General features: G+C 43.7%; 1 protein-coding gene across 1 annotated transcript in view; it reads left to right on the top strand.

Moving 5' to 3' along the window:
• Positions 1-16,993, top strand: part of dip2a (disco-interacting protein 2 homolog A) — a 77,108-nt gene that overhangs the window by 35,146 nt on the left and 24,969 nt on the right. The window contains exons 2-4 of the mRNA XM_030785803.1: positions 10,350-10,421; positions 14,973-15,092; positions 15,484-15,603. Coding sequence (XP_030641663.1) covers positions 10,350-10,421; positions 14,973-15,092; positions 15,484-15,603 — 312 coding nt within the window. The remainder of the gene's footprint in view (positions 1-10,349; positions 10,422-14,972; positions 15,093-15,483; positions 15,604-16,993) is intronic.

A 16,993-nucleotide genomic window follows, 5' to 3' on the forward strand; every position in this document is an offset into this window, starting at 1 on the left:
ATTAGAGGTATGTCCATGCTGGTACACCAGGCTGTTACGTATATGACAGTTTAGTATTTAGAAGCCCCCCCCCCCCCCCCACACACACACACACACACACACACACACACATCCATTTTAAATGAGTGTGTAATCACACAACAGAGTCACAGTAAATCTAGTCAGAGATGAGTACTCATATGTTCACTGCCTCACCATGAGAATGTCACACTGTGATGCCAGTGCGCCGGGGACTCTTATTCATCGTCTCTGTGAGCTTGAGTGCTGTGTAATTTAGAAGGAGGAATGAATGGAGATGAATGGATCCAGATCAGCTCTCTCTCTCTCTCTCTTTCTCTCTCTCTCTCTCTCTCTCTATCTCACGCTCTTTCTCGTCGTTCTTCTGTGCAGATGGAGTGCTCAGCTATGTCCCTAAGCTCTGTCAGCTTGTCACACCAGGGTCTCGTGTTTCAGTGCATGAGCTTTGTCTGTTTGCGAACAAATCTGCTGCAGTGTGCTTGTTTTGCCAGTGTCTCTGGTTCCGTGGGATGTAGCGTACCTTGCCCCCCCCCCTTTTCTCATTGTGAAGACGTCATGCGTCAGAGCTTTAATAGAGCTATTACAGACTCTATGAACATTTTTTTCATCAGTTCAAACATTGGAACCTGAACTAATCAACTGCAGGGCAGTGGCACACAGCCAGTCTCTGGGCTCCATTCACATTAACAGTACCTCCACAGTCACTCCCTGTTTTGCTTGATTGGCTCTTGGTTTGGCTTGAGATTTCGTCTTTATGTCGAGAGGTTGGTAACTTGTCACCTGCAGGTATGAGGACATTAGCCTCTGCAGCTGGATGCTCTCCCTCGCCCGGGTAGATGTTGCGTGTCTGGTATGAGAAGTTTCTTGTCCTGTGGGTTGTGTGTGTGTGAGTGAGTGTATTTGCGTGTATTAGCGTGTGTGTTTGTGCTGGGGCTGCTCTGTTTCCGTGCACCCCTCTGTGACTCTAATCACAGTCCTCTGTTCCCCAGTGTGCCCAGCTGCAACCACCAGCACTCTTCTCCATCTCTGATTATATATGCTGTCTGTTCACCGTGCCAGTGGGAGAGAGAGAGAAAGAGAGGGAGAGAGGGAGAGGGAGAGAGAGAGAGAGAGTCTGCTCATTTACATGCGCCTAATAGAGGATTTGTTTGGCGGCCTTTTTCATAGGCGCAGCTTAATTAAAAGCAATATGATGGTGTGGTTTGGTGTGATGATGGATGGCGACAGTCCTACACCCAGACAGTTTAGGGAGGGCCGTGTTTGCACAGAAGAAAAGAATGAGGGAGGAAGTCATTAAATTTTCAGCATTTCATTCCCTCCTGTGCACCCCTCTCTGTCTTTTGCCTTCTTCCCTTTACCTCTAAATTCTCCTAATTTCACCTCATTTCAAAGAAGTGTCTCACTGTAAGCAGCTGCTCCTCTCTTTGCCCTCTCACTCTTTTTTTTTTTTTTTTTTCATCTCTTTCTCTCACATCAACTCCCTTGGTTCAGGTCTCTGGTCCCCAAGCTCTTTTATTTATTTATTTTTTTCTCTCATATTTAACTGTAAACCTCATAATAAATAAGCAGTTTGCATCTTCAAAAACTGCAACCGACGCAGGAGAGCTTTGAACAGATAAAAATTCAAATGCAAAACAACCAGATTCCACTCGTTTATTCATAGTGTTCCAAACAGAGATCTAAAAAAGATTGTTGACACGTGTTTGGTGATTAGAAATAGAAACGGAGCGTTGATTCTTGTAGTTGTCATTTACCATTGTAGCTTCGGCTAGGGAAAAGACATGTTTGTAGGTGTTAAAGAATGAATGACTCAGGGTTGACAAGGGTTGAGGTATTCCTTTCTTTCTTTCTTTGTGTGTCTGTGTACTCTGACCAAACTCCATTCACAGCTTGCCTTTGTATGCATTCACTATCATCCTCTTTTGTTCATCACTGCTAATATAGCCTAATTGATGTGAAGCTATTCATTAAAATTGCTGCTAGTTGACAGTTCTGTTCTGCCCCCTTAATGCCCGACCCAACCTCCCACCCCCTTTTCCCTGGGTCTTGAACATCTCTTGTGTGCGCTCTGGTGAGATGTTCATCTGTTTTATGCTACACGCACACACACACACGTACACACACACTCACACTCACACGCACACACACACCCTGTCTGCAAAGCTAGCCAGAGGATGAGCACCTGCTTAGTTAAGAGCTAATCTGCCAATCATTGCCATGCAGTATAACAGAGACTGGATAAGAGGTGAGCAGAAGGTGTTTCTAATTTCTTTCATAGACTCTTGCATATTTTTTACCTTTACCTTTTACCATTACCTCTGTGAAATTGTGAAATGATGCTATCTGTGATCCTGGATGTTCGCAGGGTTTTACCTCAGTACAACCTTTCATTGATTTCCATTTGGTAGACTCCTTCTCTCTTAATGACAAGGGTCTCAGCAGTTGGTATATGAGTGAAAATATTGCTTTTTTGAGTGATTCCTGATGGACTTTATTGATTTGATTCATTTTTGGCTTGGTAAAGCTGATTAGCCAAAGCATGTGTGTTGTGTCTGTGTTTGGAGTGTGTGAGAACTCAGTGGGAGCAAAGATTTAAGGCAAATAAACCAGAACCCTCATTCTGCACACCTTCGCTAAGAGGATTAGACAGAGAGCTACACGTTTTATATTATATGTGTGTATCTGTGTGTGTATCTGTGTGTGTATGTGTGTGTGTGTGTGTGTGTGTGTGTGTGTGTCTTTGACCCTCAGATAAATCACCAAAGAAAACGCTCGGGATACTCTCCTGAAGAGTGTCCTGCCTTTGAGGTAATTAGAGTGGTTTTCTATTCTGTTGTTCCTGTAGCTGATTTACTAGCTGACAGCCCTAGCTGAACCACAAGTTTGGTCTCTCCTTTTTTTTTTTTTGCCCTACTCTCCAAAAAAAGTGTGCGGACTGTAAATATGTGAACTGTGAATTTTCATTATCGTGGTCAGATTTCAGTCCATACAACTGCAGATGTCTTGCCTCGCGTATGTAGTGTTGACCTTGTGAATAATATAGATAACATACGTGTGTGTGTGTGTGTGTGTGTATTCAGCTGAGTGGTAAGTCTTTAAAAAACAGTTTGGAGGGCACAGCTCTCTGTATACCTCTATGCTGAGACCACACAAAGCAAAAATGTCACCAGTAGGTCAATTACACGTTAAAGCTGTGGATCCAGTGGAAGGAGGGTGCTGACACAGTGTGAAGTGGCCATGAATGAGCCCGCTATTCTTTTTCTTTTTTTATACAGCAGGTGTTGGGAAACGTTCTCTATGGATAAAGGTGTGTGCTCAGTGTTTTTTTTTTTTTTAAGTGTGGTATCTGAGACCACGTTTGGTATTTGGGAGGTGGATGTGGCTGGTGGGGTTTCGGTGGGAGGGAGTCTGCTTTGACTGTCTAATCCCACAGCCCAGCTTAGCTTTGTGTAAAGATCAGGGTGGAGAGGAGGGGGTTGAATGAGAGTGGGAGAGACAGCCAGAGGGGAGAGAGGGAGGTAGGACAAGTCGATAGAGGGAGAAGAGGAGTGTGAGGGTTAGAAGGAGGTGGGGAGGGAGTAATTTGTGTATGTGTCTGAGCGAGGAAGGGGATTTTTTTGCGCCCTCTATGAATGGAAACAAAGAGAGGTTCCCAAGCCCAGTTGCCTGACTTTTAATGTTGTTCACTCTGCAGTCTGCGTGTCAGCCGGCCCTGGCCGACCTCCACCTGACCACTCTGTCATTACTGATTTCTGCTCTGCACAGTTTGGGCTGCACTTACACCATGTGAGTTGTGTGTGCATTTATGAGTGTTTGTGTGTGTGTGTGTGTCTGTGTGAGAGAGAGAGAGAGAGAGAGAGAGAGAGTGTGAGCGAGAGAGCATTCTTGTGTGTGTGTGTGTCTGTCTGTCTGTGTGTGTGTGTGTGTGTGTGTGTGTGTTTGTGTGTGCACACTGATGGTTTGGGCTGGTTGCATTGGGGACGTGCATGTGATGACTGACTGACTGACTGACTGCATGCCGCATGGTTTGGCTGCTCCACCAGTAGACAGGGGGCCCTGGAGTTGGTCCTGGTACTGGGAGCAGTGCTGTTGTTCTGGGACTCCCATTTCTCTCTGCTCGCTGCTGCTGCTGCTGCTGCTCTGTGTAAGTGACTGACCTCAGCACAGTCCTTGGAGCCTCTCTGTCTGATTCCACTTCATCTGCCTGAAACCCTGAGGCTGAGACTGACAATTGTGAGGTACTGTAGCCTCAAGCTTTAATTTTGTGTTAGAAAGGTGGTGGAGTTTCTGCATGTAAATAATTTTGTAGCTCTGGGTGGAAATTGTCTCAGCTGTGTCTGTGAATTTAAGGTTGATGGAATTGGCTGCCTTATGCAGTAATTTTTAATTATTTTATGGTTTTTTGCTTGTTTGTTTTTTTTTTTTTTTTGCTTGCATTCTTTTTTCCCCTGTAGCTTCTGAAATTTTGATAATGATTCATTTTTGAGCAGAGTTTATTAAAGGGCACCGCACTAGTCTTATTCACTAATACACTCTCACTGCTGGTTTTTAGAGCCTTAAGACTGAAAAGTTGCATTGTGGTACAGACAAGAAGAGTCCTTTCTTTTTTAGACACACTCTCTCAGGGAGTATATAGGACATCTTCCATATTTCTTTGCTTTGATTCAAGCCGTGCATGGAAATCATCATAATCGCTAACCTCGAACCCTGCTGGGTCGGAGCTGAAGACACTAGGCTGGCACCACATATGCCAGCCTGGCACAGACATCCACTCTGCCAGGCAGGGATGCGAGGGTGTAACCCTTGGCAAGGTGGGCTTGTTGATTTAGTTCAGATTCTGTGGTCAAAATGAGTTGTTCTGGTGTTGAAAAACGGTAGTGTCATAGTTTTATTTTTCGGCTGCGTGTTTGTTCAAAAACCCCCATTCATTTCACTGAAAGATTTATTTTTATCATGGAAAAATACGGAGAGGGTGAGAGGGAAATGGTGGCGTGTTTTCAGATTGTCGTTGCGCGACAGTATAAACCACAGAAACCGAGAGCGAACGTTAATTTAACAAAATGACAGCAGCCTGTGAGGGCAGTGTGTGTGTGTGTGTGTGTGTGAATAGATTTTTACACAGAGAAACTCGTGAGAGGTTTTTCAGGGGTTGTCGCCGTGGGGACAGACAGAAGGTGATGAACGTTGCACTCGCTCAGAGAGTGTTCCGGCGGGACCGGAGCGAGGTTTCACCAGAAGCTCCTTTTTCCTCAGACTCAGACGAGCACATCATAAATCCCCAAAATTTAGCACTGTTAACACCGCAACCTTTCGTTACAACCCCTAACAACTTCTGGCAGAGAAGAGAAATGCTCGCTAAATTCCAGAGCAACTCACAATAGACACACCTCACTTTCCCTTGTGTGTGTCCAGATAGGAGAACGGATGTGAAGAGCTGCCTTAGTACGCCGTTGCAAACTGAATCTAAATGCTCATAAATTCTGTCTCACTTTACTCCAAGGGTTGATCAGGGTCATCAAGTCTCACAAACTCACAGTCATGGAACAGAACTCAGAACATGGAGGTACTGGTCATGACTCTACTTGAAGTGAAGGAGAAACGTGAGTCTGGTGACGTTCTTGTCAGAACACATGTACCTGGGGTATTGAATAGTTTGGTTTGTCGTCTGCTTCATGTGTGGCAGTGTCTCTTACTTTATGTCCTTTGTAGTTCCAACAGGACATATCCTTAAGGCATAAAATGACAGCCTTAACTCATAAGCTTTTGTAAAATAAATAAATAAATAAGCTCAGATTCTGCTTCTGATGTCTATTGATACTGTCTTCTCTGTAGATGCTAAGTGACCTGCAATGACTATTGCCAGGCAGTAAAACCCCTTGTACCACAGCTGTGGTGCCACATATGTTTCTTAAAGGAATGGGTTTAGATAATGTCTTGTTAACACAAAGCTTAAGACATATGCATCACTGGGAATAATTGCAAGTTCTGGAATGGCCGTAATCCTCCAGAGGGACTGAAAGAGGACGTTATCCCTTGGAGATGTTAATTCTCTAAATGGGTAAGAGGCTGTGTTCAATAGCCATCAATCAATTATTACCATCACATGCGTTCGAAGGAAGAAGGGAGGCTTTTAAACAGTCACTGGAGGCATCCGTGTCAGTGGAGTAAGATTGACTGCTGCCTTCAGATTCAATTTAGCGGGCTCCTTTCGGCTAGCCGTCTATGGCGTTTGGTGAACAAACGTTCCTCGGGTCAGAAATCTGGGTCAGATTCCTCACGGTAGGTACTGGAGTATCTGCCTGTGATGTAGGAAATGAAGAGGACCTGAAGAGGAGGTGGCGGGTGAAAGAATGGAAGGATGAGAGAGATTGGGGGGGGGGGGGGGGGGGGGGGCGCGGTTGAACGGTAGACGAAGAACAAAAGGCGGAGTGTGGGGTGATGGTGATAAAGGGGAAGAAAAAGAGGGGCTGCCTAATTGAGCGCTGGGTGCTCGACTCCCTGTCGTCATGGATGAGACCAGGCATGCCCAGGGCATGGCCCCCCCCCCCCCCCCCCCCCCCCCCCCCCCCCCCCCCCCCCCCCCCCCCCCCCCCCCCCCCCCCTCACCCCAAGCACTCATCTATAATTTCGGGTTTGGCTCTTTTCTATACATTTGCATTATGTTCAGTTTTGGGATTTGGGGTCGGGCAGCCATTCAAGTGCCTGCTTCCAGAGACCCGTGTGCTTCATGTAGCACAATCAGCTACTGATTGTACTTTAGGATGTTTCTGGAGGTTTTTTGTTTGAGAGGTATAGGCTACATAGGCTTCCTCTGTGTCATGTTCCCCAGACGCAGGGGTAGCTTCTTGTCATGCAGCACCATTCACAAAGCCCTTTGAAGGAACAATAACAGCAAGGTTGAAAAGCACAGCTTAGCAAAGATACCATTAGCTCATTTTGATATTCCTTTTATTTTTGTCATGCCTGAGGTGTTGCTAACTGTTCTGAATGTTAAGTGAAATAACTTTTTGGTTTCTTTGTTTTAATTCATCGTTTTCATTTTTGAGCCAGATATGTTTTGGTTTCTTTGTTTTAATTCATTGCTTTCCTTTTTGAGCCAAGTATGTGATATTGGCTGATATATTGTGCCTGCGTTTGAACTTGTGTTGAATGCAGTTCATGTGCAATAAACAAAACCTCTGTGTGGTCCACGCGTGGTTTTGACAGCACCCTCAAAGGGGTAAGGATTTAAGTTTTTTTTTTGGTTGTTTGTTTTGTTTTGTTTTTTTAAATTTTAACAATCGTTTCAGACATGCCCTTGTCCCTGCTCATTTTTGCTTGGATGTTTACCAGCCGCGAGCTCTGGCTTTATCAGCGCGGGACCGTCGAGCTGGACAGGGGAGCGAGTTCTCGTTAGGAGAAAAGCTCTCCATTGTGCTGCTACAGCTCTGTTCTACCATGTGCAGAGTTCCACCAGACAAAGCCAGAGGCAGGTCAGCCGACCGGGCCCTGGTACAGTGTGGCATTGTCTGCAGGATGAAGGGCCCAGCTCAGAAAACAGTGACCTATTGAAGACTGTGTGGTGACTCAGGGCTCAGGACTGCTCATCTGTGACAAATACGTGGTGTCACTCCCTGTATTTGTCTGATTAAAGAAAAACAATGCGTAATTTTTTTTTCTCTTTTTTTGTTTTCCATTTGTATATGTATTCGTACCTATTACTGAAAGTGTCTAATTTAGATGTCGCTCCCGGCTCTGATCTCCTTTCTTGACTTGGCGCAAATCTCTCACCTCACGTCAAATTACCAGGTTCACCCTCAACCGTAGAGTGGATGTTTGACATCGTGAATGCCTCCCAGCTGTTGTGAGTGGCATATTTTTCCAGCACCCTTCCTATTAATCCTTTGTGAGCAGGGTTTTGTCATCTTTCCCTAGGAGGTTAGAAAAGGGGCTCAGGGTGAGGAAATGTGTTTGAGCCTGTTTGGGAGCCTCACTTCCCTTTAGTCTTGTCAGTCAACGGCTTGTTCTATCTTCTGCGAATCAATATGGCTTTTGTCTATGGGGAGAAAGAGCCTCCTTCCTGGGTAGCAGTCTGGGAGTGCAGCAGGATAAGACTGGATAAGTAGAGAATAAACCATCTCTCTACCCAAACCCAAAGCTCCAGCTCAGAAGTGTACCTCCAGAAATTTCGCAGACTGACAGACACAGCTCTGCAGCGTTACCTGGATGGGACACTTCTAAGTTCAGCTCTTTTTTGCTCTGATGTTTTGGAGGGAAAAGACATGAAGGAACTCTGATGAGGTACAGGTGGTGAGTGTGTTCTTATGTTAGAATGTGGAGTAATTGTGCATGACAAAGAAAAGAATAATGGGTGTGTTAATATAGTTTGTATCCACATGTGTCTGGTACCGACTGCAGTCATAAACTTTCGTAATGGTCGCCATTTTACAACGTTGCTGTATCACAGACTCCTTTAAGCGCTGATTTATGAGTTTATTTCATGATGTTGCTGTCAGTCAGTAGTTTTATGTGGCAAAAAGCATGAGCGTGAATGATCTAGTTCCTTCCTGGATTAGTTTTCTGAACCCTGAAGTCCTCAAAGACCTCTGTAAGTCTTTGAGTTTTCTGGTTCTCTCAAGTACAGCTGGGCCTCCTAATTCTGCTAGTAAATTACAGTGCTTTCGTTTATCTATACTTTAATCTGTCTACCCTCAACCCAACCATCCAACCATCCATCCATCCATCCATCCATCCATCCATCCATCCATCTATCCGTCCATACATCCATCAATCTGTCCACAGTGGAAAGAGGCGGTCAGTCTGGCTGGATGTGGAGTCAGGAGAAAGGACGAAACCAGCTGTCTTAAGGCTTGACCTCACATTCTCTGTGTGTGCGGATCTGAATGGAGATTATTTCTACAGGGCCTTTTTATTTTCATTTAACTGAAGAGCAAATGTAGGTTGTCAGATGGAGGAATTATGTCTGTGTTTGTGTGGTATCGATGGAAAGCGACCTGGGGAGAGAGCTCCATTAGTTTGTGAAATTGCATGTCTAGCAGACAGCCTAGCTATTAAGTGTGCATATGAGAACCCAGACGAATCCCACTATCGTCAGCAGTATCTGCCTGTGCCATAACCAGAGAGAAAATTGTTCCAAGTGTGTCATAGAAATTATTTTTTAATGACACTTTATGAAGTTAGGGCAAAGAACTCAGTGACTCAGGCTATCGTTTCTGCCGCCTCTCTATGTCAAGTAAGCAATGAATTAGTTAGGTTGTGCATTTTATTAGGTTCAAGGGTTCGATATGGACCTGCTGATGTGTTTAGTGTTTGTACATGGATTCAGTTCGGGCTGAGAAGTGGGTTCTGGGTTTTTGGTTTTCTTAATTTCTAAAGATGCCTAGTCAGTGTTTGTGTGTGTGTGTGTGTGTGTGTGTGTGTGTGTGTGTGTGTACCATGTATTAGTATCTTTCTGGGGATCGAAAGTCCCCAGTAAGATAGCTTAATCTGACAAAAGTGCCTAAATGACCAAAATGCTGGTCCCCATTCAGAGAACAACATTTTTCTAAACTATAAGCAGTGAGGTGAGATTTTTACTAGGCCCAATAAAGAGGGAAAGTGTCAAAACATTTATTTGGTTAAGGTTAGGTTTGGGTTAGGGTCAGGGATAGGTTAATATTCTTTAGTTTCAGGATAGTGTTAGTCAATGGGAAGTCCCCACTAGGATATGAATACAAACGCGCTTGTGTGTGTGTGTGCGCGCGTGTACGTGGGTGCTCGTGTGTGCATGTGTGGGCGTGGGCGTGCATGTGTGAGTGTGTATGTGTATGTGTGTGTGTGTTTGTCTATGTACTGAGTAATGATTGACAGGATAAATTGTGAAATGCTTAAATCAAGCACTAATACTTGCTTTAATAAAGCTGTTTTGGGTATGTGGGCTTGTACAAAATCAGTCACACAGTCACTGGTTGGTCATACCGGTAATGCTCGTGTTATTGATTTTTGCACGTTGTTGGTATTTTTGTTTGCATGTTGTTGGTAAATCTAGGATGTACTGTGGATGCAGAGCAGGCAGAATTCCATGTGGTTAGGTCAGAAATCATCCTTGTTTGGTAAAGTTGTCAGTTTGTTGGCTGCTGGGACAGTGGGTATCTGTGTCTTCTTAAGGGACAGTTGCATCTGCTCTCACTGTGCCCAGCTGTGCCATGACATTGGGCTGGCGTAATCTGGGCAGTCTGATGTTGATTGTAAACATGGTACACAGCACAATGACTCACCAATTCTCTCTCTCTTTCTCTCTCTCTCTCTCTCTCTCTCACTCTCTCTCTCTCTCTCTCTCTTTCATTCTACAGGAGACATCACACAGAAGGGCTATGAAAAGAAACGAGGAAAACTTCTGGCACCCTACATACCACAGATTCAAGGTAAGCCCACCCCCCCACCCCCCCCCATGCATCTTGTATATCTCGTCTGCAGATTTTGTACCCTCCAAGGATTTATTTAAATGTGGTTAACCACGTCGAAGTTTTGTTGCTGGCTGTTCATCATTATTCTTGACCTTGAGACTGTACTGGCAAGCAGACTTAAAATGCAGCCCTGAGTTTACGGTGGCATTTTCTCACTGTAATCTTAATGGGAGATCGCAGCATGGTCTTAACACAGAGACACTGAGCTAATGAAAAGAACGCGTTCCTCTAAAAGAGAAAAGCAGTTATTGATGCCTTAAAAAGGAAATCTCTGTCTAGGTTGTGTCAGTCTCTCAGTTGTGTGGACTAAGACAGTGGTGCCTAGATTGGTTTTTGCAAAACCCCAAGAAAGCCACACATTTCCATTCATGTTATCCATTCATGTAGCGTAGGAAGGACAGTATTGTTGAACTGTACCCTAAAACACACAGCATTATCTTTGTGTCATTTCAGGGAGGCAATAAGCAATGCACATAATCCATATTACATGAAGCAAGCACAGTCAAAAACCAGACAGCGATATAAAAAATTAACATCACTAAATCACTGTTTACCCAATGTGTATTATGTAATCTTGTGAGATGTACTGGAACTATCTTAAAGCATTATCTTAGTCTCACTGAAACGTCTAAACCGTTGTTCTCACGCATCGGTATTCAACCGATGTCCAGTTAACGTCTTTTATTGAGACACAGCCTTCAGTAGTTGTCAGTGCATGTCTGTGTGACAACTTTTTTTTTTTTTTTTTTTTTTTTTTAGTAAATCTGGGATGGTTTTTTTTTTTTTTTTTATGAGGGATTCGGAGCACTCTGGGGGACGGGGACGGGGGTCGGGGGTGTCTCTGTCTGGTCCCCATTCTCCACGGCATGTTATTGGTTTGGCTGTCTGATGGGAGAAAGAGACTATACTCTAAAATGACATCAGCTGTGCTGATTGCTTTCCCGTATGGCGTGTGGAACTTTCTTGTTCAGTAGGGTTGGCATCTCTTTGCCCATGCTGTTGAACTATGCTCCTTGAACTATTCTTCAGTTCTGTCTGCTACGACTGTCCCTGTTTGCCGTCAGACACGCTCAGATAGAGCGATGAAATCCGAGAGCTCTTAAAGAGTGAAAGTGATCCATGGTCCAGAGGTGTTTCAGGTCCTCTATCCCTGTCATTACAGTTTCTCTGGCTGCCAGGTCTGAAACAGGACCTGAGTGGTTTAGATGAAGAATCTCATACGCGGGTTTTATACGGACTATATGCAGCCAGAATGTTTTATGACCTCATATTTTAGAGTGAACTTAATATGATCTTCAACATGTAATCGATAGAGAAAGGTTGCATGATGTCTCTCCCTGTGTTTCTGGGTGTCCTTGAGCACTCTGCGTGTGGTAAGCACAACAAATATATTTATGGATGCTCCATATTAATCTTTGGAAGAAAAATGTTGCAAAGTTTTGTCCAGGAATATTCATTGGAGAACATTTGGTATTATGCCTAGACCATAATAATTATACGCTGTTGAAGCTGTTAATTCCATAACTGATATCACTTAAAACAAAGCTAAAAACTTGTTATGAAAGCAATCCTAAATAACTTAAATACTTAAAGGGAAGATCAATTCTGATCAGCAGAATATAATAATTTGCACATCAGAGATTTGTACTGTCAAGTATAGCTCCTTCTAAAAATAAACATTACTTTCAGTCCACAAAGGCTGCTCTCTCCACCACCTCATGTGAAACTTTTTTTTTTTTTTTAATCTTTTCGTTCCGACTGGTAACAGCTATTATTGTTAGAACAGCAGACATGTGATCGGACTGATGTCATATACCTTTTAGGTATGTTTTTCCCCAGCAACTAGTCAGAGCTACTTGTTGCATTTTTGGCTTTGTTATGTCTGTGCTGCATCAGTCCGTTGTGAAGTCGAGCTGTTAAAATGACATGGGTGCTGTGTGGTGTGTCAGTGTACGTTTATGCCTGTGGTAAAGCAACAAGAGCGGGGGGGGGGGGGGGGGGTTGTTGGTATAAATCTGCACACGTCCCTGTGACCCAACAACACATCTTGTGGTCTCAGGATTGCTGACTGTTGTGGTTTTTTCAGCTTTGATGTTCCATACACTGTTGTTGAACTAAGCAGTATTAGAGCTGGAAAAGCCATGAGTTTCCCAGAACAGACTGGAAACAGGGTATCTGCCAGCCGCAGTGCTGAGAGAGGCATTGTGGGGACAGTCTGGTGATGGGTTATAAGTGTCAAACTGGGCCTAGCAGTCAGCAATGAGGCCTCCCAGGTTGATGCAGGATCTGAATATGACGCCAACATTACAGTTTTAATCTTGTCTCACTATCTCACCATCTTCTAATCTTGTCTCACCAACTCAGTCAGATTAATGTGTTGCCTTTATACTTGAGAACACAAACCTTTCCTCATCTACATTGTTAATCACGTTTTATCTGGTGAATGAGTGTCCTGATGAATTACAGCTTGTAATTGTTTTGGGAGGGGGGTGGGGTGTCATCTTTTTTGATCTTGGCTAAAGGCATGACCTGCATGGAGTCTGTGGACAGGGGCTGGCCTCTGAGGACCATGTGCTCCTTTCTCTGCCTCACAGAACAACATTCAGATTGACGTTAATGAGTGGCCAACTGCGTCAACAGAGCCAGCAGGAATCCCATTGAGAACTTTTTCCTCCAGTGGGGGACCAGGGTCATGGGTTACCTTGGGATGTTGCTAGGCGAGTGGTCTGGCAGGACTAAACACTCCTCTGTTGTGTTTTCAAAAGAAAAAAGGGCACAGTTTAGTAAAAGACATATCACTCTTTATTCCCCTTAAAACACAGTCAATACTGAAACCTTTTTTTTCTTTTATAGTTGAAGCAAACGAAGACACTGAAAACATGAGTTAGCATATTTCAGTTAGACCTTTGCAGAGATTTTTTCCCCCTACCTTTCCCCATTTACTCAATCAGTGAAGTAAATAAGTACACCCCCCTCATCCCCCACCCCCCCTTTGTTGTGGTGGTAAAGGAGCAGAGCCACAGGACCCCCCCACACACTCAGCCACCCACCCGCCGGGGGATACGGAAAGAAATGCAAACAGCAGTGTAATTTCTCCTCTCCCCCAGTGTCGAAGACAGGACTCCAAACGCATAGCAACAGCTCAGTGATATGAGTCATCTCTGGAGAAGGTGAAAAAATGGCTCAGGCTAAATTTAGCAAGACTGACTGACTTTTAGAGTTGTCTTGACATTAGGTGCCCTGTCATTTTGAAAATATGTCTAAAATATAGTTCAAATGCTTAAATCATCCCATACCAACAATTAATCTCAATTTGTGTGTGCTACTGGCATGTCTGCTGCCTGGCTTTTTTTGGCCTCAGTCAGGGATGACATAGTGCCTCTGTGGTTGAAGCCTGCAGTCTCTTGTCTGTGCTATATTTGACATTGTATTTTTTTTTTCTTTCTCCTATTTATTGGATGGCCTGGACTATACAGTTGTGGATCTGTATATTCTGTCATTTATTTTTCCCTGACTTTTATAAGTTTTGGGATTTTTAAATTTCTCCCCTTGTGATTTCGATGAATTCATTTGTTGGCTGTCTCTTAAAGTGCTTAGCAATTTGCTGCCTTCGATATTCAGCACTTTGTACAGTGAATCAGCACCTGGATTATTCACATTTAATTCTGTCGACTGCACAACATCTCCCCCCCTTTCCAGTATAATAGTTTCAACAACAGTTAAAACAAAAGGAAGTTATGTAATCCTTGAGTTTAATAAAATTTTTAAAATCTGTACTGATACAGACTTTCACGTACATGTAGTCAGGCCTCATTGACTATTGGTGTTAAATTTTGTCCTTTGGAGGTGGTGTGCCACTCGAACGTTTTCTCTCCTCGAGCTGTAACTAAGATCGAAAAACCATGGATCATAAAGTTCCACATGATTTAGGGAGACTTTTGAATACCATACTCTCCATATCAGCTTGTCGAAGCGCAGCCTTGAGAGCTCTGTCTATGTTTAAACCGTGTTCTTCAGTGCTGATCGCTCAGATGGAGCTGTGTTACCAGTGAAGCAGGGGGGTCTGAACCCGTGCATGGATTTATGAGGCAGAATCTCAGGAAATTCTTCATAAGACAGATGTACAAAGACAGTAGAAGACAAAATTAGGTCTTGAACGTAATTCAATGTCATTTCTAACATCTCCGTTTTTAGATACACGGAGTTATGATTGAAACAGAATTGTATTGAACATACCGTGTGGTCCTCTAGGCTTTTGCTAATAGTTTCAATCATACTGCGGGGCTGTATATTAGATCAGATATGTCTGTTTGTTTGCTGGTTATGCACATTCATATAAATCGGGTCTAGGCTATTTGTTTTGATGTTGATGCAGTATTTTCAACATCAGCACAGTGTTGAGTTTTTCACTGTGGGAGTGTGTTACTGTTATGAACAAAGGTGCTGGTGAATCTTTCTCACTCAGGCATGCCATGAATCTGTGCTTGTTTATTGTTTTTTTTTTCCCAGGCGTAGATCCATCTCTACAGATTGAACAGAGAATCCAGGTGTCGTCTCAGGCTGCTCCAGCTGGATCTAAACAGAACAAAAATCGGGCAGCTAACTCACGGGATGAACGGTTTCGATCAGGTAGAGCTAGCCTTCACAACTAATCCTTGCTTTGGAAACTTGTAAAACTGTTTTAACCATTTAATCATCTATGATTCTCTATACATTACAAATTATTAAACTGTAACCACTGAGCATCATTCATGGAATGAATGTTAGTTTGTTAATATATGTTGTTTTCCTAATGATTGATAATGTAACCAATGATTGGAGAAGTTTCAAGTTCACGTTTCAAGTTTAAGTTTATTCAAAGCCCAATATCACCATTCACAGTCTCAAAGGGCTTTACATGCCCACAGGATTACAACATCCAGAGCAGGCCGATTTGGTCTGTGTATTGCTGTGTGTAGTGGATGTTTACCTGGTGAACTGCCTTTAGTGAGGTACCACTATGTGTTCTCTTTTCTCCTAGATCTGCACACAGAGGCTGTACAAGCAGCCTTGGCAAAATACAAAGAGAGAAAGATGCCAATGCCCTCAAAAAGACGCTCCGTTCTAGTCCAGTCCTCTGTGGAGGCATGCACCCCTCCAGGTAAAAGCACACACATGCTGTTATAGCGTACGACCCCTACAGAGGGGGTGGCCGCTCCAATGATCAAACAGCGCCTGCTGTGTGTTACATTTTTACCTTATGTTGAGATGCCACTTTATGTTATAAAAAGCGTTTTGTTGAAGAATATGTATTTCTGAGCATCAGATTCCTGTACCATTTACCCACTCCTTGCATGAATATGCTGCGTGTGGATTTATTTTCTTTTTGACCCCTCGTTAGAAAGACAACTATTGGCCTCTTTTTTTAAAAAAAAAAACTTTTTTTTTTATGTTGTTCATAAATTTAAACAGCTGTACATGTTTTCCCAAGAAGCTACTGCTGTATATGGCTTAAACATATACAGGTATAAACATATACAGGGACATTAGACTGCACCCCTCCTCTCCCCCCACTTAAGACCATACACTTTCTGTAACTTTAACATAGTTGATCTTCCTTTCTTTTGCTGCAGTGCTGGACTGTGGAGGATGTGCTCTGTGTATAGGATGTATTCTATAGAGTGCAGATTGTATAGAATCTGGAGCAGTTTGTCTCATATTACAACAGAATAATGAAGCACTCTGAAGGCTGAAATGGATTAAAGGTTCTTGGGTCAGGGTTCAGATCACCATACGGCAACTCATTCAGGCATTCATAGAGAATTGGTGCATGGTCCACTGACTCTTTTGTGCTTTTGACTCACACTCAGACACACACACACACACACACACACACAGACACTAACAGAGTCAGATATGGTGATGTGGTGATTTGGAACTCTTACTGGCATGGCATTCTAACACCCCCCCCCCCCCCCCCCCCCCCCACCGCCTGGTTGCCTGCCCATGTGGGCATACTGCGCCCACTGCGAGGCACATGGTACCGCTGAGTCCGAGGCTCCAGGCTCTGCTGTAATCCTCTCCTTATGTAAGAGAGCTGCTCGTGGATGAACATCAGTAAGACTGAACTGGGTTATTGCATTCGTTTGTTGTCTGGTGCTGAAGGGCTTTAAAATGTGCTGCCTGACCCATTTTCCCTTTTTGGTTTTTGCCGACTCATGTTTGAAAGGCTCTGTCGTTTCATAGCGCGTCTCCGACCAGACATCCTGTCTTTGGTCTGTCACTGGTCTCATAAAAGTTCCCTTTTCTGTTCCCAAGGGAATTATAACTAACTGATAGAATCGTCAGACGTATGCAGGCACAGAGGGGTAGAGCAGAGCAGTGGCGAAAAAGATAGAATTATCAGCTTTTGTTTTCGCCAAAACAACCTGCAGTTCTTTTGTCGTTAAGTCCTGTGGCATGAGATGTTCTCGTAATGTGCTCTTTCTCTCCCTCTCTCTCTCTCTCTGTTTCTTTCTCTTCCTTTCTCTCTTTCTCTCTCTGCATCTGTG

This window comes from Chanos chanos, chromosome 10 (genome assembly GCF_902362185.1).
Source record: "Chanos chanos chromosome 10, fChaCha1.1, whole genome shotgun sequence".
In the NCBI taxonomy this organism is placed as follows: Eukaryota; Metazoa; Chordata; class Actinopteri; order Gonorynchiformes; family Chanidae; genus Chanos; species Chanos chanos.